Here is a 27,305-nt window from a genome sequence, read left to right on the forward strand (position 1 = left end):
GATGAAGGAAAAAACAAGATAAGTAAGAAACTCAATATGGGTAAGGTTAGCATAAAACGTTTATCAGGAGAAACTTTCTAACTACGGTTAGAGGTGGGCCTCAAATTTGGCTCCGAGTCCACTAAAGCCATCACCAAAAAAACACAACCAGTTAATACATGCGTCACAGGAACCATACAATAAAAACAAACCAGGTACTCAGGAGAACCAAAGTGAGGCATAATTATTCCTGTAATCAAACCAGAGAAACGGTCCTCCTGCGTATATTTATGAAGGAAACACTGATAATGTGGCAAAAAAAAAAAAAAAGTCCTATCAAAATAATCCTTATACAAATACAATATAGTGTGTTTCAGGTGGCTCTCAGAGCATCCATCAGCAGAGAACTTCATAAAGCAAAATACAGGTCATTATTAGCAAAGGAGGAAGGAGACTAGAAAACAGCGTGGCACACAGCTCCCACAGGGTTAATCCAAGGGGAAATCTCAAGTGTGTTTGGAAAAATTGACAATAAGCTCCATATTCCTTAGATAATCCTCCAAAGATGATTTCCAGCGATCGAGCTTGTGATCGGTACAGAGACGTAGGGACAGGGTTTATGTTCCATGACTGACACATGGCTCTGTTGCCAAGACAAAGGCTGGTCAATACGCTTCGACAGTCAGCTGAGTTGGTGGGTAGAGGAAGGGAGACAACCTCTTATAAAGGCGATGTATTGCCCAACCTGGACAAGTGTCCACGCCCAGCGCGAGGATACTAATGACCGCACGAGGATTTTTCTCAAAACACCATTTGGATTTTCCCCAAGAGAATGAAGAATAAGCAATCATCTGGCAAGTCTCTGAGTACTTTGTGGGGATTGTAAGTAATGTTACAATGTCTTTCAATGGTCATAGATGACGTCTCTAATCCCCAAATGATGTTAATAAGGAAGAATGAGCCCTTGATAATGGTTAACAAGATAAACACGATTTTATTTACTTTTGGAAGTTAATGGAAATATTTACTCTTTTATGGATCGTACAATTTGAGGCTTTTTTCCAACTGAATTCAAGTTAATAACAGCCTTCAAAATAACTACATAACTCAGACTACTAACTTGGTACTTTCTCTTTACTTATAATACTTGATACAAACTAAAACGCCGTACTGGGAATATTTTCGGTACCTATGCCCCTCTGCTACAGAAACCTCCCTTTTCCTCTTTTCTGAATTCAGACACATTATATGCAAGAATCCCTGTAGTTTTGATGCTTATGTTCTGCCCCTCCATTTTGGAAATAACATGAAAATAAAGGCAACTTTATGCAAAAACTGAAGCTGACATTTTGATTTAGGAATCTCAAAAAATATTCTTCAGAGTAGAAAGAAATTTAAAATTGACTTCAGAAACTCATAACGTTTGAACACTGTGGGCTTTCTTTTAATGTCACCACTAGTTCTCAAATATCTTAATGTTTCTATAACACTTTGAATTTTTTAAATAAAAATTCCACTCTTCGCACTATCATAGTGTTTTTAAACGGAGTCTCTGACAATAACCCTTCCATATTGATGGGAAGACAATCAGATGGTATAAATACAACTGTTACAAGTATGTGCAATGCAACCAATCCCCAGCTTTTTGGTTTTTTAAAAATTCTTCTCAAAGAGACTTAAGCCCTGGCCAGATAGCTCGGTTGGTTAGCATCATCTGGGAAGCACAGAGGTCGCCGGCTTGATCCCGGGTCGGGCACAGACAGGAACAGACTGGTGTTTCTTCTCTCACTCTCTCCCTTCCTCTCTTTAAAGTCAATAAAAAATTAAAACACACACACACACACACCCCAAAAAAGTCATTGAATTGATCACTGGCCTTGCTGAACTTGCAGTTCGGGAACTTTTTTTGCAAGTTTAGAACTTTCATGAAAATCTTATTCAGATAGGAAAATATACTTGATAGAATTTACTAGGGACAGTAGCTGTGGGGCAGGGACCCAGAGAGTAGCAACACACATGCTAGATACTTGCCATTCCTAATCCGGTTCAGTTCCTGCTGCAAAGGCTTCTAAACCATTGGAGCAAAAATGTGTGCCACAACGGCCTCAACTTTTACTGCGCTGAGGAAAACTAGCCCTCAGACAAAGCAGACAATCTCTCAGACACACGACCTAAAAACCTAAACCCATTTGAGATTAAAATGTATAATGCAATCAATCGTTTGCTGCAAGTTCCATCTGAAAAATACAATCATTTTCTATTTCTTCATGAATCTTTAAAGATTATTTATTTATTTATTCATTTTTAGAGAGGGGAGGGGGGGAGGAGGAGGAAGGGAAAGAGGAGAGAGGAGGAGGAAGGGAAAGAGGAGGGAGAAGGAGGAGGAGGAGGAGGAGGAGAAAGGAGGAGGAAGGAGGAGGAGGAGGAAGAAGGAGGAGGAGGAGGAAGAAGGAAGAATAAGGAGGAGGAGGAGGAGGAGGAGGAGGAGGAGAAAGGAGGAGGAAGGAGGAGGAAGGAGGAGGAGGAGGAAGAAGGAGGAGGAGGAGAAAGGAGGAGGAAGAAGGAGGAGGAGGAGGAATAAGGAGGAGGAGGAGGAACGAGGAGGAGGAGAAAGAAGGAGGAAGAAGGAGGAGAAGGAGGAGGACGAGGAGGAGGAGAAATGAGGAAGAAGGAGGAGGAGGAGGAGGAGGAGGAAGAAGGAAGAAGAAAGAAGAAAGAAGAAAGAAGAAGAAAGGAGCAGGAATTATCAACTCCCAGGCGAGCCCAGTGTTTTGAAACAGGGACCTCAGCGTTCCTGGTTGACACTTTATCCACTGTGCCACCACAGCCAGGCTCTTCATGAAGCTTGAAAAGCTACAGTGGAACCCAGGGTCAATTAGCACATTCTCTGATTGCAAATGTGAAGTGATCCATCTGCATCATGAGCAGTGGTCATTCCACAACATCAATTGCAAAGATACCATGTGTGGACTATTCTTTTAAAAGGGATTACTCTCCAAATCCTCATTAGAATGCTGTCACCATCAGTACACCCTCCTCTTCTGTGTGTTTGAAAATTTTAGTAACAAATGTTTTTGAAGTTATCAATTTAACTCCTTTCAAGCAAGTCTGAACTATTAAACTCATATTACATTGTAACTATCCTTGCCGCTACAATGGAACAGTTTTCACAGCGTTTATATAAGATTCACGTCCAGAAAAAGCCTCCTGCAAATACATTCTCTGAACATGAGTACAGAAGTACATAGCAGGCACAGACGTGTCTCCACAACTTTCGGGTTTTCCTGTGATTCTCCACTGTATAGGACAGGGCACATTTGACAGCAATACTTAGTGTATTAGTTATCTAATGCAGGATAATACATTACCACCAAATCTCGTGTCTTTAACTAAGATTTATTATCTCACAGTGTTTGTGCGTCAGGAACTTGGGAACAGCTTAGCTGGGTGTTTCTGGCTGAGAGACTACTGTCTCTCTCATGAGGTCGCAGACAAGATGCTGGCCAGCTATGGTTCTGGGGAGGCCGGAGTGAGTTTGGGGGCCCACTTCCAGGAAGGCCCCCGCACAGGGGCCAGCAGGCCTCAGTTCTCCACAGGGCCGCCTCCGCGCCTTCTCAACAGAGGTTCTCCACAGAGGGCCACTGTACCTGTAGCCCCCAGGGGACATGTGACAATGTCAGGCATTTTTAGCTGTGTGTGGAGGGCAGGGGAGGTCTATGCTGCTGACAGCTAGTGAGTCAAGGCCAGGGATAGTGCTAAACATCCTTCACTTCAAAGAGTTAATTAGGCCCAAAATGTCAATAGTACCAAGGTTGAGAAACTGCCCTAGAGCAACTGATCTCAGAGAAAAAGAGCAAGACAGGGGCCACAATGTCTTTTATGACCTATCCCCAGAGTCACATGCCATTGTTTCTGCCAAACCTATGCATTAGAGATACGAGTTACTAAGTATAGTCTTCACTCCAGGGGAGGAGAATGAAGCCACAGCTCTTGAAGGGAGGCCTATCAAATAATGTATGCCATATTTTAAAACCATTACACTTACCAACTGGATTTTTAAATTCAATTTATTGGGATGGCACCGGTTAATAAAATTATATAGGTTTCAGGCAGGCAGTTCCATAATACAACACCTGTCTACTGTATTGTGCTCACCACCCCAAAGCAACTTGATTTCTTGAAGTCAAAACACTGAAAATTTCAAGATAGCTCATTTACTCATGGGAACACTAGATACCATCTTTTTAGTGCTCTAGAAAAATCACTGACACGCCATTGAACAAAGCTACCTTTGCATCCTACTGAATGGTCTGTCTGCAGTATTTTGGTGACCTGAGCTCAAAAACTTCTACTCTGCACAAGCACACGCAGCTACGAAGAAAGCGGAACGCGGAGTGAGACCAGAGCTCCAGTTCTGGTTCTGGTGCTCCCTAGCACAAGCTCCTGGCCCAAGCTGCTAGGAGCCTGTTCCCAAATCACTGAAATGGTGGTGTCACCAGCCCTGCTTCCCTCACCATGCTGTTTTGAGGCTCAAGACAATTATGTGAACGTACTACTCTATGAACTCTACATGGCAGGTAACTTTAAACGTTCCGAGTTGAAATGAACATGCATGGGGGCTTATCGCATAGTAACATTTCAGCATCTGTTATTAGATCTCTTATTCTCAAATGTGAGGTTGAGTCAATCTCTGAATTGACGGTTAAATAAGGCTGATCATTAAACTGTAATTGATTAAGGCCCAAATCCTCGATCATTTGTTGTCAATGCTATGGATAACTAAATATAATGTCTACAAGTTAATATGCATACTCATTTAGCAATTTTTTTTTTCCAGAGACAGAGAGAGAGTCAGAGAGAGGGATAGATAGGGACAGACAGACAGGAGCGGAAAGAGATGAGGAGCATCAATCATCAGTTTTTTGTTGCGATACCTTAGTTGTTCATTGGTTGCTTTCTCATATGTGCCTTGACCGCGGGCCTTCAGCAGACCAAGTAACCACTTGCTCGAGCCAGCGACCTTGGGTCCAAGCTGGTGAGCTTTTGCTCAAACCAGATGAGCCTGCGCTCAAGCTGGCGACCTCGGGGTCTCAAACCTGGGTCCTCCGCATCCCAGTCCAATGCTCTATCCACTGCGCCACCACCTGGTCAGGCTCATTTAGCAATTTTTAAGATCTAGGAACTACTGGCCCTGGCCGGTTGGCTCAGCGGTAGAGCGTCGGCCTAGTGTGCGGAGGACCCGGGTTCGATTCCCGGCCAGGGCACACAGGAGAAGCACCCATTTGCTTCTCCACCCTTCCGCCGCGCCTTCCTCTCTGTCTCTCTCTTCCCCTCCCGCAGCCAAGGCTCCATTGGAGCAAAGATGGCCCGGGCGCTGGGGATGGCTCTGTGGCCTCTGCCCCAGGCACTAGAGTGGCTCTGGTCGCAACATGGCGACGCCCAGGATGGGCAGAGCATCGCCCCCTGGTGGGCAGAGCGTCGCCCCATGGTGGGCGTGCCGGGTGGATCCCGGTCGGGTGCATGCGGGAGTCTGTCTGACTGTCTCTCCCTGTTTCCAGCTTCAGAAAAATGCAAAAAAAAAAAAAAAAAAAGATCTAGGAACTACTAAGATCAGCAATATAATGTAGCCAATACTTAATAACACTGAGCTGCATAAGGCTATTCTTTTATATATTTATTTCCCAATTTAGACTGTGAGGGTGAGCAGAAGCTACAATTTATCCTCAAAACCTACCTAGCCCAGCCTGACCAGGCGGTGGCGCAGTGGATAGAACGTCAGACTGGGATGCGGAGGACCCAGGTTCAAGACCCCAAGTGTAGGCTCATCTGGCTTGAGCAAAAAAAAAAAAAGTTCACCAGCTTGGACCCAAGGTCGCTGGCTCAAGCAAGGGGTTACTCGGTCTGCTGAAGGCCCACGGTCAAGGCACATATAAGAAAGCAATCAATGAACAACGAAAAACTGATGATTGATGCTTCTCATCTCTCTCCGTTCCTGTCTGTCTGTCCCTCTCTCTGACTCTCTCTCTGTCCTTGTAAAAACAAACAAACAAAAACAAACAAACAAAAAACCTACTTAGCCCAGCGCCTGGAACACACGGCAAGATCAGTAAACACACACACCTATGCAGGGATTTCCCGCCCTAGGGGAACTCAGAAATCTAGCTGGGGAATCCGAATGAACAGACACAGAAATTACTGAAGACTTTTTATAAAGCAGCACATTTGCTTCCTCCAAGCTATTCTATACATCCAGTGAGACCAATTTAAAAACACTTTTCTGGCCCTGGCCGGTTAATTCAGTGGATAGAGCATTGGCCCAGCATACAGGTTTATTTCCCAGTCAGGGCCCACAACAGAGGTGACCATCTCTCCTTTCCCCCTCCTTCTCCCACTTCTCTCCCGCTCCCTCTCCTGCAGCCAGTGGCTCAGTTGGTCCAAGCATCGGCCTCAGGCACCGAGGATAGGTTGGTTGATTCGAGCAATGGCCCCAGACAGGCGTTGCCAGGTGGACCCTGGTTGGGCACATGTGGGAGTCTGTCTCACTATCTCCCCTCCTCTCACTGAAAAAAAATAAATTAATTAAAAATTTAAAAAATAAAAACACTTTTCCTCACTACTTTACAACTTAAGAAACTGTAACAGCTCTCTATTATCTAGAAAAATGCAGTTGTCTCAGCCCTATTCCAGACCTAATTCTTAATTTCTGGGGGTAGGACCCATGCACCTCCATGTGAAAAAGTTCACAAGTGATTCTGAAGCACAACCAGCATAAGAACAATGGGTTCACCCTATTAAGATATTCCGCCAGCAGGACAGTCCATCTCATATCTAATTCTCTACTAGACCCCACAGTGCCCCCATATCTCTATACATATCAATACCTTTTGATATACAGTTCATCAACATATTATGTCTATTTCCTTTATACACTGGTGAGCACTTAACACCATATGATCAACAGATTTCCTTTCCTACCGTAAGTCTAAAACATAAATATACACACAAACACAAAGAGACACTTCAAACTTTCAAAATTATGTTGCCCTGAGTACCTACAGTAATAGAAATCTTCAGGTTATTAGCTCATTCCCTGGTTGTAATTTCCATGGCCAATGTCATTCATCTAATAATAAGCTTCCATCAAATATCAGCTCCGGTCCTGACCAGTTGGCTTAGTGGTAGAGCATCGACTCAGTGTGTGGATGTCCCAGGTTCAATTCCAGGTCAGGGCACATAGGAGAAGCTCCCATCTGCTTCTCCACCCCTCCCCACTCTCACACCTTTTTCTCTCTCTTCCCCTCCTGTAGCTATGACTTGATTGGAGTGAGTTGGCCCCAGGCACTGAGGATGACTCCATGGCCTCCCCTTCAGGCATTAAGAAGAGCTGGTTGCTGAGCAAAGAGCAACGCCCCAGATGGGCAGAGCATCGTCCCCTAGTGGGCATGTTGGGTGGATCCCAGTCAGGGCACACGAGGGAGTCTGTCTCAGCCTCCCCTCCTCACTGAATAAAAAACAAAACAAGAACAATTATCAGCTCCACATATCTAAGGTTGAACCATATAATTTTACAACATGAATCTATCACTAGTGTAGTCAGTGCTATGTCACTCAGTCCTTTGTCCTCAATAATGTGTAGAAAAATGGTCAAGGGAAAGCATGAAACATTACATTTCAACAGACTTGAAATCCAAAGGGTGAGACATTCTTGAGACTAAGTTTGGAAACACAAACTTAAGACACATAGTATATAAACAAGGCCACTGTGGAGTCTGTATCAGGTAATGAGTTCAAAAGGAATATGCACAGAAAATACATTGTTTCTATCTTTTCTGCAGGTGGAAGTTTCAGGTTATCGAATCTCATTTTTTTTTTATTCACCACCAATCAATCCAAATGCACAAGGTTATATATAAACAGTTCTCAACCGAGGGTGATTTTGCCTCCAGGGGACATGGATCAATGTCTAGTATCCTGGGTTGGACCAACTGAGGGTTGCTACTGGCATCTAGTGCGTAGGATACAGGGATGCTTCTCAACATCCTACAATGTACAAGACAGCCTCCCACAACAACAAAAGAGTTATCCCACCCAAAATGTCAACAGATTGAGTAACCCTAGGTGATACTATGTACAGTAGGAAAGGTAAACACAGCTTGATAGATGCTCATAATAATTTCCTATTTTACCCCTTTGCTCCCTTTAGCAATCATATGACTTAATTTATTGAGATTGTTCATTTCAAAGCAGATCATTCAAAGTAAAAAAGGAACTTAGGACACCAAACTGGGAATCAGAAAATGAAGCAAGCTCAACTTATAATAGCAGATGAGAAAATTATTAGAAATATACAAATATAAGATAACAACATCAATATTTCATTCTGTTATACTCAAGTAAGGAGATAACTAAGATTTTCACCAGCATTTGGCAGCCTGGAGAAGAAAATATAAAAAAGCAACTAGGCCCTGGCCGGTTGGCTCAGTGGTAGAGCGTAGGCCTGGCATGCGGAAGTCCATTCCCAGCCAGGGCACACAGGAGAGGCGCCCATCTGCTTCTCCACCCCTCCCCCTCCTCTCTCTCTCTTCCCCTCCCGCAGCAAAGGCTCCATTGGAGCAAAAGATGGCCCAGGCGCTGGGGATGGCTCCTTGTCCTCTGCCCCAGGCGCTAGAGTGGCTCTGGTCGCGACAGAGTGACGCCCCCGATGGGCGGAGCATCGCCCCTTGGTGGGCGTGCCGGGTGGATCCCTGTCAGGCGCATGCGGGAGTCTGTCTGACTGCCTCCCCGTTTCAGGCTTCAGAAAAATACAATAAAAAAAAAAAGCAACTATTATTCAAAAGTTTAAGTAATAGAAGGTTCAAGTCAGCAAAAGCCCTAGATGAAGGCTTTGACAGAAGGGGAAATACAGAATAGCTATTGGGGATATTAAAAATATAGCAATTAGCCTAACCTGCAGGAGCACAGTGGATAAAATTTCAACCTGGGATGCTGAGGTCACGGGTTCAAAACCCTGGCTTGCCCAGTCACGGCACATACAAGAAGCAACTACTACAAGTTGATGCTTCCCACTCCTACCCTCTTCTCTTCTCCCTTTCTTCTCTCTCTAAAATCAATTTTAAAAAAAGAATATAGCAATTATTTCTGGGAATAAAAGCATATCTACCACAAGAATGAGGAAATACAGAGTTCAATACACAATTGACATCTCAGGCTGAGGGTCACAGGACAGACTAAAGGCACAATGAGGGGCAGATTAATTAGTAGGTGAGAGACTATCCCAGCAGAGACACCACCCCGAGCAGAAGTAGAGGGCTGGGTTTAGGATGTAGAAGACCTTGACCCTCACAGTCCCTTCCTTCCCCTAAAACACAGCCTCCGGAGTCCTTGGCAGATCAAAAGAAGAAGTTCTGACCTCTTGTGGGCCCATGCTGATGTCATCACTTTCTAGATCTAAATCATCAGATGGAAAGGCTTCTCTAACAGAGAATTCCAACACACGTCCTTGCATAAGGTCGCCCTAGACGTAAAAAGTGACCAGTATGTCACTAGGTTGAAGAGAGACACTGAAGACTCTAAAACAGGGGTCGGGAACCTATGGCTCACGAGCCAGATGTGGCTCTTTTGATGGCTGCATCTGGCTCGCAGACAAATCTTTAATTAAAAAAATGTTAAAAATATAAAACATTCTCATGTATTACAATCCATTCATTTCCTACCGCTCATGTTCATGGGTGTGGGTGGCTGCAGCCAATCACAGCTGTCCCCCGGGACACCACCAAATTTTTATTGGATAATGCATAATATACATGGGTTGTTGTATGGCTCTCACAGAATTACATTTTAAAATATGTGGTGTTCATGGCTCTCTCAGCCAAAAAGGTTCCCAACTCCTGCTCTAAAAGATTTCAAGGGAAGCATTAGAAATATAATTGATTTGAGATGGCAATTTAAATTAAAAAAATAATAATTTTTTTAAAGTGAGAGGCGGGGAAGCAGAGAGACAGACTCCCACATACACCCCAACCGGGATCCACCCAGCAAGCCCCCTACTGCGGTGATGCTCTGGCCGTCTGGGGCCACTGCTGCACTGCACGGCTACTGAGCTATTTCAGCACCTGAAGCGAGGCTATGGAGCCATGCTCAGCACCTACGGGGCCGAATTTGCTCTAACCATTTGAGCCATGGCTGCAGGAGAAGGAGACAGAGAGAGAGAGAGAAAGAGAGAGAGAGAGAGAGAGAAGGGATGGAGAAGTAGATGGTCACTTTTCCTGTGTGCCCTGACCGGGAATCGAACCTGGGTCTTCCACACACTGGGCTGACGCTCTACTGCTGAGCCAATCGGCCAGGGCTGCAATTCAAATTTTTAAAGGACGCAGACAAGGAAAGCTACTTCCAAAAGAGAACCTCCAAAGTAATCTGAGGAAGCAACATAAATAGGTCCCTTGTGAAATGACACTTTCAAAAGCAGGGACCCTTGCTGCCTTTTTTTCTTTTTTTTTTTAATGTTTATAAATGCAACACCTAGTGCAGTGCCCAGCGTTGGCAATACCAAATCCATGAATTTAAGAAAACAAGGGTGACAGCTGGACGCTTTCTTTTTCCTTCTGCACGATCATGTGTTCCGTGATGCCGACGCTCTGGATCATAAGCTTGGGAAAACAAGCAAGCAAAGCATACTTGTGGGTGGGCCGACAGCAAGACGCACATCCTCACATACCTTCATTCATGTCACAGGCACTGTGACAATACCACCAAGGCCTCAGGGAGACGGTTTGGAGGAAAACAAGGAAATCTGTCACAACATCATTCCAAGTAACAGGAGCTAACACGTACAGGGTCTCACATTACTCAGACTGCAGACCTAAACAAAATAAGCGTTTGTTCTAAAACCCTTTTTGTCACGTTGCCATGGGAATCTGTGCTTCGGAACACTTATTTTCTGCAACGAGATGTCAGAGCAGCAAAAGGGCGGGGGAGCTTTCATGAAAGAGGAGAGACACTTATATCTGTCAAGGCGAGGAAGACAGAGACGTTTTGGGAGCCTCATAGTCAGAATACTAGTAACGGGTAACGACAAGCCCACCTCTACAAAATTATTGTCCTGGGGGGAAAGGTGGAGGTATATAAAGCAGACACAGGGCCAAATAAAAGAGAAAATCAATTAGATCTTAAATGTTGAAGGAAAGTAACGACTCCTAAAATATGACCTGATAGTAAGAAAAACACCTGGAAGCCTGGAGAAATGAGAAAACATTCAGCCTGCCAGCAGGCTAACCCTTTGTCAGCAGGAGTCTAGAGATCATCTCTTTGCTCCCTTCCTTTTGGTGACAAAATCCTGAAAAAGTGAGGTAAGCCCATGTTACTGACAGAGCCCGAGTCCCCTGACTCTGGGGCCCGCCCAAAGTATTGGCTCGGGTGTCCTGAGCCTTTGGGAATGAGAGATGTGAGCACTGGTCAGGGCTGTGCACCAATGCATGTGACTCCCCCTCTCCCCTAAACTACACCAGCACCTCTAATGGATAAACAACAGAAAGGAAAAAACAGGGATCCCAGAGCAGAGTGCGCCGTGAAAACATGTTGTCAGACCCTGTCTCTTCTCGTGGCTTCCCCTTTCCCTCAGAGCGAAAGGCATGGTTCTTACAAAAGCAAGTAAGACCCTTGGGGATCCCCGCACAGCTGCAGGCCCTCTACTTACTCCTCCTCCTCCTATTTGGCCCCTGGTTCATTCAGCTCTAGCCATACTGCTCTCCTAGCTATCCCTAGAGAACAAGAGGCCTTTGCCTCAGGGCCTTTGCACCTGCTGTCCCCTTAGCCTGAAATGTTCTTCCCTCCCCAACACGTCCAACAGGTGTTCTCCATCACCTCCTTCAGGTCTCTGCTCAGCTGTCATTTTCTCATTGAGGCCGACCCATCTGCCCACTTAAACGGGCAGCAGGCCTTCCCAATGTTCCCTCTCCTTTCCTTGCTTCACCCCCCCCCCAGGACAAGAGCGGACATACTATCAATTCTACTGTGGATCATCTATTTCTACCTCCACCACCACCCTCCTTACAATACACTCAATACAGGTCCTTTTTTTTTTTTTTTTTTTTTTTTTGGTGGGAGAGACAGAGAGAGAGGGACAGATAGGGACAGACAGGAAGGGAGAGAGATGAGAAACATCAATTCTTCGTTGAGGTTCCTTAGTTGTTCATTGATTGGTTTCTCATATGTGCCTTGACCACGGGCCTTCAGCAGACCGAGTAACCCCTTGCTTGAGCCAGCGACCTTGGGTCCAAGCTGGTGAGCTTTGCTCAAACCAGATGAGCCTGTGCTCAAGCTGGCGACCTCGGGGTCTCGAACCTGGGTCCTCCGCATCCCAGTCTGACGCTCTATCAACTGAGCCACCACCTGGTCAGGAAGAATACAGGTCCTTCTGGGCAGAAATGTTTGTCTGTTTGGCTCCTACCTCGTTTCCAGCACCTAAAGAAGAGCACAGCAGCGCTCCAAGTATCGATCTAATGCAGAGCCCTGGCCTCAAAGAGATTAGCCTGAGCCCACCTTCCTCGCCCTGTGCCTCCAAATCCTAAGCCAGAACTCAGGGGTCATCCTAGACTCCTCTCTCTTCCGAACCTCTTTCTCTTTCACACCCCACGTTCAGCCTGGGAGTCGAGCATGTCAGAACCCAGGACCTACTTCTCAAATGTGAAGAATTTTCAGAACACCATTTTCTTCCTTAGCGTAACATTTAAAAAGTTTTTTTTCCAGTGAGTTGAGAGAGAGAGAGAGAAAGATGTAAGGAAGGAGGAAGAAAGGGGGTAGAGAGAGGGGGGAGGAGGGGGAGAGAGGCAGAGAGAGGCAGAGAGAGAGAGAGAGAGAGAGGGAGAGAGGGAGAGAGGGAGAGGAGGGAGAGAGAGAAGAGAAGAGAAGCATCAATCCACCTTTCCATTTAGTTGTGTACTCACTGAATGCGTCTCCTCGGTGCCCTAAGCAGCGGAGATGCCTGCGACCTTGGGGCACTGAGACAATGCTTTAGCCACTGAGCAACCCAGCCAGGGCTAGCATAGAATTTTTAAAGGAATGAAATGCTGAAAAGCCAGTTAATTTTATAAATCCTTAACATATATGCACTTAATTTACACAAGCACTATGCAAAGACAAATTACTTCTATTACTGAAAGCATTAGAAAATAAAATTTCATTATAAAATTTTTTTTCAAGTTTAAAGAGACCTTTTCATTGTTGTTCTGAAGAAATATACGCATGATGACCTCCAAGTACATGGCAACCATGGGATGAAATCCCTAGATACCGAATCAGGCAACCCACTTTGTCATAAGGTTTTTTTGTTCGTTTGTTTTGCTTTGTTTTTTTTATAAAAGCACTACAGTAATTATACCTCTTGGATAGGAACAAATCAATACCAAATTTCACAGTAAAGAGCAAAAATTCTACTGTATTTTCAAAGGTCTGGAGAGGCAATTATTTCTATTTATACTCTAAACTTACCAGCACAAACATACACAGGAGTCCCAGCTTTACAAAACACACATGAAGAATTTCAAACCAACAAGATGGATAAATTCAGGAACTATTTGAACTGTCTAATAATTCTCTGGAAAAAACTTTAATTTGGACAATAATTTCATTTTTGGTTCACCAGTGCTGAGGAAGAGATGTGACTTTAATAAATTAAGACTTCATCCTTCAGACCGGCTGGACGATGACCCCGGTGGGACTGGTTTCATATAAATCACAGCTCTACCGCAAGTGACCCGGCAGCCCCTTCTTTACAGAAGCAGGGACAGGGGAGGAAACAGCACAAGAGAAGGTGCCACCATACAACCTCAGCAGGTACAGGAAAGGGGACTTCTATTTTTCTTTTTCTTTTTTATTAGTTGAATTTATTGGGATGACAGTGGTTTGCAAAACCACACAGGTTTCAAGTGTACAACTCAATAAAACACCATTGTGCATCCTGTGTCCTCAGCCCCAAGAAAGTCCCTTTCCTTCCCCATTGTCCTCCACGTTGCCCACCTCCACCTAACCCCCCCCCCCCCCCGTCCCTCTGGCTGTGGCCACACTGTTGTCTATGTCTGTGTGTTATGTGTATACAGGCTCGTCCCTCCACCTTCTTCCATCCAGGCCCCCCCCCCCCGTCCCTCTGGCTGTGGCCACACTGTTGTCTGTGTCTGTGTGTTATGTGTATACAGGCTCGTCCCTCCACCTTCTTCCATCCAGGCCCCCCCCCCGTCCCTCTGGCTGTGGCCACACTGTTGTCTGTGTCTGTGTGTTATGTGTATACAGGCTCGTCCCTCCACCTTCTTCCATCCAGGCCCCCAACCCCCTCCCCTCTGACAGCTGTCAGTCTGTCCCACGTGTCCATGCCTCTGTTTCTGTCTTGTTCATCAGTTTATTTTGACCATTAGATTCCGTGTATAAGTGACATCATATGGCACTTGCCTTTCTCTGACTGGCTTAGTTCACTTAGCATAATGCTCTCCAGGTCCATCCATGCTGTTGCAAAAGGTAAGATGTCCTTTTTTTTTTTTTTACAGCCACATAGTATTCCATAAATAAAGATAACATCATCACTGAGTACGCAAAGATAACTTTCTCGACTTCTGATCAATGAGAGAGGCTTGCCCTTTGCTTTTCTAGTGGTGGTAATAGGGTCAAGCTAATCTTCCTGTTTGCTTTTCTTTTTAACCACAGCTTTTCTACCCACTCATCCAATGATCAGCACTTGGGCTGTTTCCAGATGTTGGCTATTATAAGAAGAAAGGGAACTTTTCAAGTGTTGAAACCCTAGGACCCAATGCAAAGCAGCATTGAGAAGTGTGCCGTTCCCTCCATGAAGAACCCAGCTCCTAGGTATACAGCTCTGGGCTCAGGATACCAGCCTTCACCCGCCAGCGAAGAACGAGTGATCACACTGAATGAAAGTACTTTAGAAAGTCCCACAAAAATGTCAGTCGGTTCTAAAGGGCAAGTGATCTAGCCCATTAAACTCTTCTGCCTTTGAGTCCTAAGCCCCCAGGGCTCAGCGCCCCCTGCACTGCTGCTCAGGAAAGGCACAGTCAATACTCAGATCATCTCTGAGGCTGAGTTAGAAGGAAATCGAAAGCTGAGTACTCCTCAGTATCAAGAAATTAAACTGGCAGAAATGAAAAGCTAGAGGCCCAGGATATCCTTATTTTAAAATGGGAACTAGTGGGTCCCAGCCCATTAGCTCAGTTGGTTAGAGCATCATTCCAACGTGCCAAGGTTGCAGGTTCGATCCCCATTCAGGGTACATACAAGAGTCACCCAATAAACGCATAAATAAATGGAACAACAAATCGATGTTCCTCTCTCTCAAAATTAATAAAAAATAAAAAGTAAAATAAAATGGAAACTGGTGGGAAAATGGGAATCAGTGAAAAAATAGGATATAATAAATGACTCGATCGCCAACTTAACTCCTTCCTAAGTCTTTCCTTTATATCAATATGAGTGTGTACTTGCCATTGTGTTTAAATGTTTATTGGTTAGCACTGACAACATGCAGCCAATCACATTACTCTGGTTTACAAAGAAAAGCAAACAGGAAGATCAGCGTGGGTCTATTGTCACCCCCAGAAAAGAAAAGAGCAAGCTCCTCGTTGATCAGGAGTCAAGAAAGTCACCTTTGCATACTCAATGATGATGTATTTTTATTTATTTGTACCCTGGCTCATCCTTAAAAAAATTAATTAAAAATAAAAGAGTTAGCCCTGGCTTGGTGGTTCAGTGGATAAAGCGTCATTCCAGCAGACCAAGGACCCGGGCTCCATCCTGGGCCAGGGCACATACAAGAAGCAATCAATGAGTGCATACCAACGGAACAACTAAGTGGAACCACGAGTTGATGCTTCTCTCCCTCTCAAATTAATGGGGGAAAAAATTAAAAGTAAAAAGAAAAGATTTAAAATGGTGAATGGCCACAAACACTGAAAAAATTTCACTTCATTTATTCTTATTATGTTTATTAATATACAGTCTTGTTCCACAAAGCATTCAGGGAGCTTGATTTCTTAGTCAATTCTGCCAACCTCTTACTAAAAGTCTTGTTATATACTGATGACAAATATACACACGGCATGGCACACTGCCTGGAACAGAGTAAGCAGTCCATGAAGTGTGGTTACTATTAACACAGGCTATAAGCTCTGTGGCGGGAATGTATTATCTTGTTCTGTCTTGTTTCAGCATTCGACCTCCAGAAACCCAGTTCACTAGCAGGTCCATAGTTAGTATTTGATTAAATACTGTTGAATGAACAACTGAATATGATTTAAGAGTACTTTAAACTCTCACCTATTTCATGGTTACCAGTGTCCACAGCTCCTCTAACAGCAAGGGTCTGGAAAAACGGTGCCCCAGAGAAAAGGCATTTAAGTTCCTGTTTATGTTTCCTTAAACTAACCACAAAGATTCCCTCCCTCCCCCCTCTGTTCCTAAACCACAAAATCAATGCTTTGCAACAACGTATTCTTAAACAATTTTGCTTCATTTCCCCCTCACAGACAAGGCACCAAGTTCCTTAAAACTGCAAGATCAGTTTAGTTCCCTTTACCCCTTAAAAAGGAAAGGCATATTTGTAAAACCCTATCAACTCTCAAATGTCTAGTCTGAGTCCTTGATCTCTGGTTCGTGGTTGGTCACCACACCGGCTCTACTAGCTTTTTAAAAATTGTATACTTAGTACAAATTAAAATAATGAAAATAGCCTTAATATAAAAAGTTTTTAAGTTATACATCAAAGTATACCACACTTCAGAACAATCAAATTAAGAAACTGACACACTTCTCAGTGATGTGTCCTTAAAATACTTTCGGAAATTCTTTTTGGGATCAGACTTCAGATCCAGTTCTACAAGTCACACAAGAAATTCTGTGTCATTACTTTTTCAGCTGAGACTCCCTATTAGACATAAAACCGTATCATCAACTTGACTGCTTAAGCTTCCTCCACCAGACCTTGGTACAAATTCTCTAAATTATTTGCATTCAATTTGAATTGGTGTATTCCCTAAAATCATATTTGTGTTCAAAGGATGAAGATGGTGAAAAATAACACAGGTTCCAAAAGGAATTCGAAAAGAGGTTAAAATAAATTTTTTTTCTGCCACATCTGAAAAGTTGCTGATTGAAAGAACAACTTCAAATAGCTACTCTAAATGATGTAACACCTGTAAGTCTAAATTCTGATATTTTCAATCCAAAATCAGATGTATTTGCTTGCAGTCAATTGTGACATACATCAGTTTTATTTCCCTCCACCAAGGTGCTATAGATTGCACCTTACGGCCCCTTCACAGAACCACTACTGCTGACAAACAGCTCTGCTTCCCTGGAAAGACACACAAGAAACTTAACAGTGATCGTCTCCCCTGAGGAAAGGACTAGCACCTTCGGAGAACAGAAGAAAAAGATTTTTTAGTGACTATCCTTTGATACATTTTGAATTTTATACAATGGGAATGTATTATCTATTTTTAAAAACTTGCTTAACATAATTACTTCCAAGTGTCAGATATTTCTGGCTTCTAAGGCAGAAAGGCATTCTAGCGCTAAAGAAACGTGGAGTTCGTGTTCGTGGCTCTGCGACGTAAATCTGGTTTCAGTGCAAGTTTATTCACACCACCGGCGGGGAAACCCTGCAAGCAGTCCTTTTCAAGTTCACCAAACTGTCCACAGTTGAACTATTCTGCTGCATCACTCCATTAAAGCCTAAACGTCAGTAGAAACAGAAACCTGGTACTACAAAAATGTGTCAACTCAAGAATGAAAAACAAAGTAAACTCATGAGCTATTAAAAGGAGCAACCATCCAAACACATCTCTGAAAAGTAGCAAGTGAATAGAATAACACACATATATAGTAATATGTTGCAAATTCCCTTAAAATGTAGATTGCCATACTGTAAAAATGTGGAAAAGATGTCAGGCAAGGTGCCAATCAGCAACACAATTCAAGCAGCTTGAACTAGATAATGCAATATGATCTGTTGCTGGACACAATTGCACAATCTCAGTTACCCAGAAGATTCTACCAAACAGGAAATTCATGATGTGACTTTAAGAAATACAGGAATTACATCTAAAGATTAACAGGTTCAAAAGCCTGGCATTTGTTCCAAACAAGAAATAATTGTATAGACCACTTTCCCAATGTTGAATGGGCATGAATTATACGCATCAATTTCAGATCAAGAACTCTCAAACTACAGTATATCTAAAATATAGTGTATAATATAGTGTATAAAACCTTGGAAGTTACAGAGGTTAGTGAAGTTAGTGAGGTATTTCAGGTCTACGGTATTAATTTAAAACACTCACAGTGTGAATTAAAGCTGATACATTCCACATCCTTATGAAAACCACTGTGTACCTCGGGCTACACACGTAGATACGTACCCCCCCCCCCCGCCCCTGCAAACTCTTTCAGGGACTTTAAACACACAGTACTATTCGCAAAAATGATCGCAATGAAAAAAAAAATTTTTTTTTTACAGTATCTCCCAGCATTGTTAAGTGCTTTTTGATCTGAAGGCGTCCAACGGATCTGAATCTCACTTGCTCCCTCTGAGAAAATTGTTTTGTCAAACAATACTTAAATGAGCAGTGGAATGTGACTAATCAGGGAGGCCGCCAGTTTCTCAGGCTGCAATGCTCTCGCAGGGACAATCGCCCCCCACCCGCCAGTCTGCGAAAAGGAAATACGCTTTCAACCGAATCGGAAACACACCAGTCAAGCTGGCACGGTGCTTGCCGAGATAAAGTCGGTATTTTAAGCTCTTTGGGTCGCTGCTAATTCAACGGCGAATTCAAAAAGCACGCTTCTCGAAAGAGGATTTCGACAGAGGTTTTGCAAAAAAAAAAAAAAAAGCCCGGAGAGAACGTTCTCCGTGGTCAGTTTTGCTCGGATGACCGCAGTCTCCCGGCCGGGCTTTGCCCTTCTCCCTGCAGCTCCTCGGGGTGGTGGGCTCAGAGGGCATGCTCCCGCGACCGGGGTGGGTGCAGCCCTGGGGGCTTGGGGGTCCTTCTGGTGGTCGCCAGCAGACCCCAAGGAGGGAATGCGCGGGGTCCAGCACCACCGCCAGCCGCGGAAGGACCTGCGTCTCGCACACAGCTGACCACCCACCGAGGCGAGCGGGGCAAGGGGCGCAGGGGGCCCGGGGAGGGCGGGACGGGCGTGAAAGGAGCAGCGATGCTCTCTCCCGGGGAAGATTCCAGCCGCTGGGTGCATCGCTGAGCCGCGGGGACAGGCCTGGCTCTGGGGGCACGAAGGGCCAGCTGGTCACTACGGCCCCGGGCCCGGTGACACTCACCACACGGAGCCATAGGCGCCGGAGCCCACCGGGGACAGGTTCTGGTAACGGTCGGGCACCTCCCAGATCGTCTTGTTCAGCTCCTGCCGGTAGAACGTGGGCCTTTCCTGAGACATCTTCCAGCGGCGGCCGCGGGGGGAGGAGGCGGCCCTCCGGGGCCCCGCCTGCACCCGCACCCGCTCCCCGGCCCTCGTTACCCACGCGGTCGGGCGGGGACCCCGCACTGGCCGCCCGCGCAGGTGCGGCTGCCGAGACCCCGCAGGCTCCCGCGCGCGCGCGCGCGCAGGCGGCCCCTGTCAGTCGCAGCGGTTGGACTTGCTTCTGCGACGGGGACAAGCCCTGCTAAGGGCAAGGACGCGCTGCGGGCTCAAGCCTGCGCCCGCCACGCTCCCGCTGCACCCGCTCCCGGATCCGGCCGATCTGAGCTGCACCACCCGCCTAGCGCTGCAGCAGCCGCGCCTGCTGAGGTTCCAGTGGTCGCCGTTCCAGAGCCAGCGAACAGGAGCCTCCCGCCGTACTCTCGCGAGAAGAACTCCCGGGACTCTCCGCGAATCGAGATTTTACCCAATATGGAACCTGCCCATGGGAGGGGATTGATGGGGAAAGAGAACGGGAGGAGCAATTCTCGCGAGAAGAGAGCAACAGCAGGAGACCGGAGGAAGGAACTCGCCTTCTGGTTCTTATTTAGGGCGCGAAGGCGGACCTGAGAAGGAGAAGATCAGCAGGCAGTACGTGCCGCGTGCGCCCCACCGTGGTCGGCGGGGCAAATGCCTGGTGGGAAGCGACAATGACAAATAGGGTGTCGGGAAGAGTCAAAAGGTCTTTGAACCGCGGTTAGTCACCACCAGCTGCAGCAGAGCACCTGATCAGCGGAACCCCCAATTTCCAAGACATATCTGCATTAAAAAAAAGGAGAGAACACCTGACTGATGATGGAGCAGTGGATCAAGAGTAGACCTGGGATGCTGAGGTCCCAGGTTTGGAACCGAGGTTGCTCCGCTTGAGAGCAGGCTCATCCGGCTTGAATGCAGACTCCCCAGCTTGAGCGCGGGGTTGATGGCTTGAGCGTGGGATCATGCCCAGGACCCCATGGTCTCTGGCTTGAAGCCCAAGGTCGCTGGCTGGGCTGGAGCCTCCCTCGTCCCCACCTGCCCCGCCCCAGAGCAGAGTAGTAGTCAATGAACAACTGGGAGTTGACTCTTCTTATCTTTCCCTCTCAAAAAAAGGTGGAGCGAAAGGTTCTGGCCAGAAGGCAGTTGCCGTCCCATCTGCTCAAGGGCATATGGCTTACTCTTTGGAATTCTGATGCAATCTGTTCCAAAAGCAAATATTAGCCCTGCATTAAGGCAGACGTTTTGCACTCAAACTCTCCTAGCAATTTTCAAACTTTTTTGTGCATAAGAATCACCTTAGGAGTTTAAACGTGCAAATTCCCAGGGGCCACAGGGAGTCTAATTGGATAGATCCTTGATGGGCACCAAGAATGTGCATTTTTACAGTACGCCTCAGGCAGCTCTGATTCAGGGAAATCTCTGGTATCTTCCTTTGTGAAGAATTTTTTTTTTTTTTTTTACAAAAGTGAGGGCATTTTGTGCTAAGCAGTGTGGCCTTGGTGCTTTTTTATTTTCCAGAGGGGTGGTGGGGGACATCAATCTGTTCCTGTATGTGCCCTGACTGGGATCTAAACGGCAACCTCTGCACTTTGGGATGGTGCTCTAACCAGCCAGGGTGAAGAGAGGATGATCTTGTAAACCACTACCTTGAGGGTTTGGAATTGACTTCTGCCCTGAAGAGCTTCCCCTGAAGAAGATGTTAAGCATTTGATTCGTGCCTCTCAATAAGACAAACAGAGCAGAAGAAAGTGGTTTTATTAGGCAAGTCAATTGACCTTTCTTAGAGCTTAGTTTCCATTCCCGCAAAAGAGACATCCTTTTTTACATTCCCAGCTACTAGGGTCACTTGTAAAGCTGAGCAAAAATAATAAATATGAATGGGCAAGGTATCATAACCCATGGTTACCAACCTAGTCTTATGCTAAACTTTGTTACAATAAGCAGAAGAATGGGACTCTGAAATTGAAATAGGTCCAAGCCAGGACATTTCTCATCACTTGCCATGATTAGTCTCTTTGGTGTTATGCATCTCTTGAAGTGCTCAGCCTTTGCCTATCTTGTCCCAGCATCTAGCATAGTGCCTGGAACATTAAAACAAATCCATAAGCCTGACCAGGCAGTGGCGCAGTGGATAGAGTGTTGGACTGGGATGCGGAAGACCCAGGTTTGAGACTCGGAGGTCGCCAGCTTGAGCGTGAGCTCATCTGGTTTGAGCAAAGCTCACCAGCTTGGACCCAAGGTCGCTGGCTCAAGCAAGGGGTTACTCAGTCTGCTGAGGGCCTGCGGTCAAGGCACGTATGAGAAAGCAATCAATGAACAACTAAGGTGTCGCAATGCGCAACAAAAAACTAATGATTGATGCTTCTCATCTCTCCGTTCCCGTCTGTCTGTCTCTGTCTATCCCTCACTCTGACTCTGTCTCTGTAAAAAAATTTAAAAAATAAAAATAAAAAAATATCCATAAATATTTGTTGAACAAATTATGAACAATGGCCATGGCCATAATCTCACTTTAGAAGGTGGTGCAGGATCCTTAGTTCTCCTCAAGGAAAATATAAAGAAAACCTAAAGCCTGGGTCACAGGTGAATCGTGCAAAGCTTATTTTGGATTCAGTGTGACTTAGCCCGAATTTTCTTGGCAAGCCCTGATGCCTGAAAATGTTCCAAGCCAATCCGCAGGTTTGGGAACTTTCAAAGATGTAATGAAGGTTGAAGGAAGAAGTGAGAACAAAAATGTGACTGGAAAAAAAGAATGAGGGCTAGGAGCAGGGAATAGAGTGGATGAGTGAACGGACACACAGGAACCTTAGAACATCATAAATTTATCCAACCAATGAGGACAAGGAGGTGAGAGTGACCTAAAGGGTCAAGGTGAAGTGCCCGTGACATTCACTTCCTCGTTCAACTACTAATATATACTGCATGCCTCCTAGGTGCCAGGCACTTCAGATGGAAGGGTGACGATTTTAAGAGACAGTTTCTGCTTACGTGGAGCTTACAGTTAATTTCAGGACAATCATTCCATCATTCAGCCACAACTGTATGGAGCACTTACTCGATCTGCCACACGGTTGTAGGTTATGAGGATTCAGTAAGTCCATGAAAGATGAAAAATCCCAGCCCTTAGAGGGGTGAGACAGTTTACAAAAAGGAATGAGTACAGTGGCTAAGATGTTAGACATTAATTCAGCAATCCAGCAGGTGTAAAAACTGCAGCCGCGCGCGGATCAGGAACCCGGCCTGGGCTTCGGAAGGGAGAGTTGAGAGCGGGTGGATAAATGGAGAGGAAGCAGAGAGGGGGAGGCCTGGGCAGCAGGGTATCCTTCAGTGGGTGCGGCCAGGCTCGTGGGGCCGAGCGCTAGGATGCCCTGGGTGGCCCGCGAGCCGCCGGTGTCCCCATGCCTCTTCCGCCTCCTGTGCTGCGGGAAGACTTGCTCCAGTGAATTACTGTGTGGATGAGACAGACTCCCCGATGGAGAGGAGACGAGCCGGGAAGCCGGAGGAGGCCTGGGCGGGCTTCCACGGCCCAGGGAGAGGGAGGGCGGCCCGTGTCCCCCGCTTCCCGCCCGCGCTGCCCAGGCTCCCCTTCCTCGCCCCCTCTCCTGTCGCCCGCCCGCCCGCCCGCCGGAACGCCCTCGGGCTCGGCCGCAACGGCTCGGGAACCGCCGGCGTCCTTGCGGGCAGCGCCGCCAGCCGGGCCGGAGCTGCGTGGCACTCGGGCGTCCGCACTCCCGCCCCCGCCGAGGAGCCCGGTGAGCGACCGACCGACCCGGAGACGCCCGTTTGCGAGGCTGCGGCGGGTCCCGGGCGCCCGCAGCCCCGGACGAGAGGACGAGCCCCGTGGTTGCGTTTCGAAGTCCCCGGGCGGGGTCCGCGTCCGACACGGACAGGGAGGGACACATCGCGGGAGCTCAGTCAAAATGTGTGGAATGAATGAATGACGTCGCCCCTGGGAGCTTACCTCTCGGAGGCACTGTCTCTACTTTGGAAAGGCCTCGTGGAGTGGCAGGGACAGTTGCGTGCGTTTTGCAGGGTGAATCGTTTCAAACTCGTTGGTCTCAGTGGTCAGGAGCCCCAGAACTTGTCCCCATCACCCATCCATCTGATCCTGAGGCCTGACTGCCCAGACGTGCCTCCTCCGTTCACACCTCACTGCTGTTGTTCACTCTGTTCTCTCTGACCAAGCCCCCATTTCCACACACCCCTGAGCCCCCTTGCACTTCTAATCAAACCTACCTATGGATCAGTTGTCCCCCTATGAAGCTTTCTCCAGCACCCCCACCCCGTGCTGAGTTCTCTCCAACACACCCTCCTTGTCATAGTCTCATCACATGGCGGTAAGACAGCTGTTTTTGTGCCCAGTGGTCGGCTCCATGGGAGATGTCATCTTACTGTTCCTCCCCTGCCACTAGGCAGAGTGGCTGAAGGACACTAAAGGCGATGCTCTCTGCGTGTGCCTCTTCTGTATTCCACATACACTCCCCATGGGAAGGTAGGCGGTAGCGGGCAAAGAGCTGTCTCTGATGGAATTCCAAATGCTTGTTTTGACATTGTGGAAGTGAATTTTACCTTTCCTACGATTGCAGAGAACATGAAAGATGACACTATCTAGTGAAAGATATTTGCAGCCAAACTAAGGTTGCATCTAAAATTTTTATTTATGTAGTTAGTTAGTTGAGAGAGAGAGCAAGAGGAAGGGAGAGAGATGCATCACTTATAGTTGCATCACTTTAGTTGTTCATTGATTGCTTCTCATAAGTGCCTTGGGGGGGGGGGGCTCCAGCCAAGCCAGTGACCCCTTCAAACCAGTGACCTTGAGCTCAAGCCAGCAACCTTAGGATCATGTCCACGGTCCAGTGCTCAAGCCAGCGACCCCACACTCAAGCTGGATGAGCCTGTACTCAGGCCAGCGATCTCGGGGTTTCGAACCTGGGACCTCAGCGTCCCAGGACTACTCTCTATGCACTGCACCACTACCAGTGAGGCTAAAAATTTTATTCTTGAGTTTTAAAGTATTTCCAACACAGTATGTGAATGAATCAGTGGGTAGCTCGGTAGATAGGGGGTTTTTAGCAGATGAAGGAACTAGGTCAAAAGTGCCTGTGTTTTAACAGTGCCTCCAAAATTTAGCATTGAATAAAGATAATTGGTACCATTTACAGAGGGTCACTACTTTATTGTGTTTTAGAATCACCTGGAGGCCTTCTTAAACCAGACTGCTGGCCCATCCCTAGGGTTTCTCATTAATTAGGTCTTGCTAGGTGAGGCCTGAGAACTTGCATTTCTAACCTAGTTCCCAGGTGAGGATGAAAATACAGTATGTAACTGTGGCCCAGTTACTTAACTTTTCTAAAACTTCAGTTTTATCACCTATAAAATAGGGACAACAGTAATACTAGGATTTTTTTGTAGGATTGAGTGAGAAAACTCATGAAAAAAATCTAGTGCAATGCTTGTTACAGAGTAAGTGCTCTATAAATGTTGGCGGTGACGATGGTACATGATCATTCTGCAGGAAAACGGAATTGGTGACACATTCAGCTTGTTTTCAGCCTCACCTATTAAAGAATTATTTGTATAATCTACATACTTGTGTTCATATATATATATATATATATATATATATATATATATTTGTATTTTTCTGAAGCTGGAAACGGGGAGAGACAGACAGACTCCCGCATGCGCCCAACCGGGATCCACCCGGCACGCCCACCAGGGGCGACGCTCTGCCCACCAGGGGGCGATGCTCTGCCCCTCCGGGGCGTCGCTCTGCCGCGACCAGAGCCACTCTAGCGCCTGGGGCAGAGGCCAAGGAGCCATCCCCAGCGCCCGGGCCATCTTTGCTCCAATGGAGCCTTGGCTGTGGGAGGGGAAGAGAGAGACAGAGAGGAAAGGGGGCAGGGTGGAGAAGCAAATGGGTGCTTCTCCTATGTGCCCTGGCCGGGAATCGAACCCGGGTCCCCCGCACGCCAGGTCGACACTCTACCGCTGAGCCAACCCGCCAGGGCCCACCTATATATTTTTAACTTTTCTACATTTATGTGGACAAATTTTAGAGTTTATGCCTTTTTTATTATCCAAAAACACAGTGATCAAAAATGGTTATATGGATACTTTCTCACAGAGATCGACAGCCATCCTCATTAACACTTCCTTCTGGTTTCTTAAAAGAGCAAGACCATACAGTGTTAAAGGTTAAGGTGGCCCTTAGAGATCGTGTGATCCAGCCATGTCATTTTACAGACAAGGACACTGAAACTTACTTTCTAAGAAACTTGCCCCCAGTCAGACAGCTAGTTAGAAAAACAGCTGAGACTAGAACCCCAACTTGCTGCAACCTTGTGCACTGCCCTTTCTCCTGCACGGTCACTTAAGAAATATTTGTTGAAGGTTGTTAAGTATCAGGCACTATTCTGGGCCCTAGGAATACAGCCACAAACAGTCAAAGTCCAGCCTCTGAGACTTGCATTTTAGTAAGGGCCAACGAAACAAGTACTGAACCAGGTGTTGGCAATTGCTATGAAGAACAGGAAAGGGTCAAGGGACAATGACAGGTGCACTATTTTGATGGGGGAAGAGTTAGGTGACACTGAATTGACTGACCGATTAACTAACCCAGGCATGGCCAACATCCGGCCCGTGTAATGAGTTTATGCAGCCTGCGATTACATTTTTAATATTCTCCGCTACTTTAAAATCTCAGCTACTCAGAAGCAGAAGCGTCTTTTATTATTGGAAATTGAGATATTTAAGAAGATAGTGATATGCGGAAAAGAATTCCGCGTGTGACTAATCTAGGGTTAACTTCCAATAATTGGTTGAATGGATTCACAATACTTCTTTATTTTTTTTTTTAAAAATTCCATTATAAAGATTTACAACTTTTGTACTCGTCTGTACTCGATATGAACTGTTTGACGTTTAGCGGCGATGTAAAACCCACATTCTTTTAGGCAGAGTTTGCCAGTGAGCACCTAAGGTCAAATAATTCATTATTTTTGTGGTCGAGGGTGCCGAATCAAGTGGCACTGTAGCATAGACAATAGCTGCAGTTGATAACTGAAAACGTGTCCAGGCTGTTTGTAAAACGAAATAATTGTTTTATTTGTGATATAACCCCTTCAAGCTCATTCTATTAATTAAATAGATTGTTTCGATTGATTGCAATACAGTTTGGATATCTATATGGTATGTAATTATATTTTTATTAAAATAATATTGTATATGAAAATTTTTTTCACTCACTTACATTTATTTATAAACAAATTACATAATAAAATTTTGTTTACTTAAACAAATCATTTTTGTATTTAACATTTTTTAATTTTAATATTTCGTCTGGCCCGTGAACAAAGGTTTTTTTCTAATCTGGACCAGGGGCAAAAACTGTTGGCCATGCCTGAACTAATCCCTAGCATATTCAGTGAAAATTGGTGTTTATCCTGGCTTTTACCTCTTAATCATTTCCCTACAATGTAATTGAATATAAAGAAAACTAGGCTTGCCTGACCAGGCGGTGGCGCAGTGGATAGAGCATCAGACTGGGATGCGGAGGACCCAGGTTCGAGACCCCGAGGTCGCCAGCTTGAGCGCGGGCTCATCTGGTTTGAGCAAAGCTCACTAGCTTGGACCCAAGGTCGTTGGCTTGAGCAAGGGGTTACTCGGTCTGCTGTAGCCCCACGGTCAAGGCACATATGAAAAAGCAATCAATGAACAACTAAAGTGTTGCAACGAAAAACTAATGATTGATGCTTCTCATCTCTCTCCGTTCCTGTCTGTCCCTATCTATCCCTCTCTCTGACTCTCTCTCTGTCTCTGTAAAAAAAAAAAAATAATAAATAATAATAATAATAATAGAAAACTAATCCCATCCTCATCAC

General features: G+C 45.9%; 2 protein-coding genes across 5 annotated transcripts in view; one reads left to right on the forward strand and one right to left on the reverse strand.

Moving 5' to 3' along the window:
* MAPK14 (mitogen-activated protein kinase 14) overlaps window positions 1-20,340 on the reverse strand; it is a 78,971-nt gene extending 58,631 nt beyond the window's left edge. The window contains exon 1 of one of the 4 annotated variants that reach the window (XM_066359545.1): window positions 20,267-20,340. In XM_066359545.1, the coding sequence (XP_066215642.1) occupies window positions 20,267-20,325 (59 nt within the window). In that variant the 5' untranslated portion in view covers window positions 20,326-20,340. Of the gene's footprint in view, window positions 1-19,309; window positions 19,874-20,266 lie in introns of those variants that run through there. The other 3 variants (XM_066359544.1, XM_066359546.1, XM_066359543.1) reach the window with 3 other exon arrangements.
* A 2,045-nt stretch (window positions 20,341-22,385) lies between these two features.
* SLC26A8 (solute carrier family 26 member 8) overlaps window positions 22,386-27,305 on the forward strand; it is a 75,565-nt gene continuing 70,645 nt past the window's right edge. Inside the window, exon 1 of the mRNA XM_066361438.1 lies at window positions 22,386-22,513. The gene's annotated coding sequence lies outside the window, so the exon portion shown is untranslated. The remainder of the gene's footprint in view (window positions 22,514-27,305) is intronic.

The sequence above is a fragment of the Saccopteryx leptura genome, chromosome 1 (genome assembly GCF_036850995.1).
Source record: "Saccopteryx leptura isolate mSacLep1 chromosome 1, mSacLep1_pri_phased_curated, whole genome shotgun sequence".
NCBI lineage: Eukaryota > Metazoa > Chordata > Mammalia > Chiroptera > Emballonuridae > Saccopteryx > Saccopteryx leptura.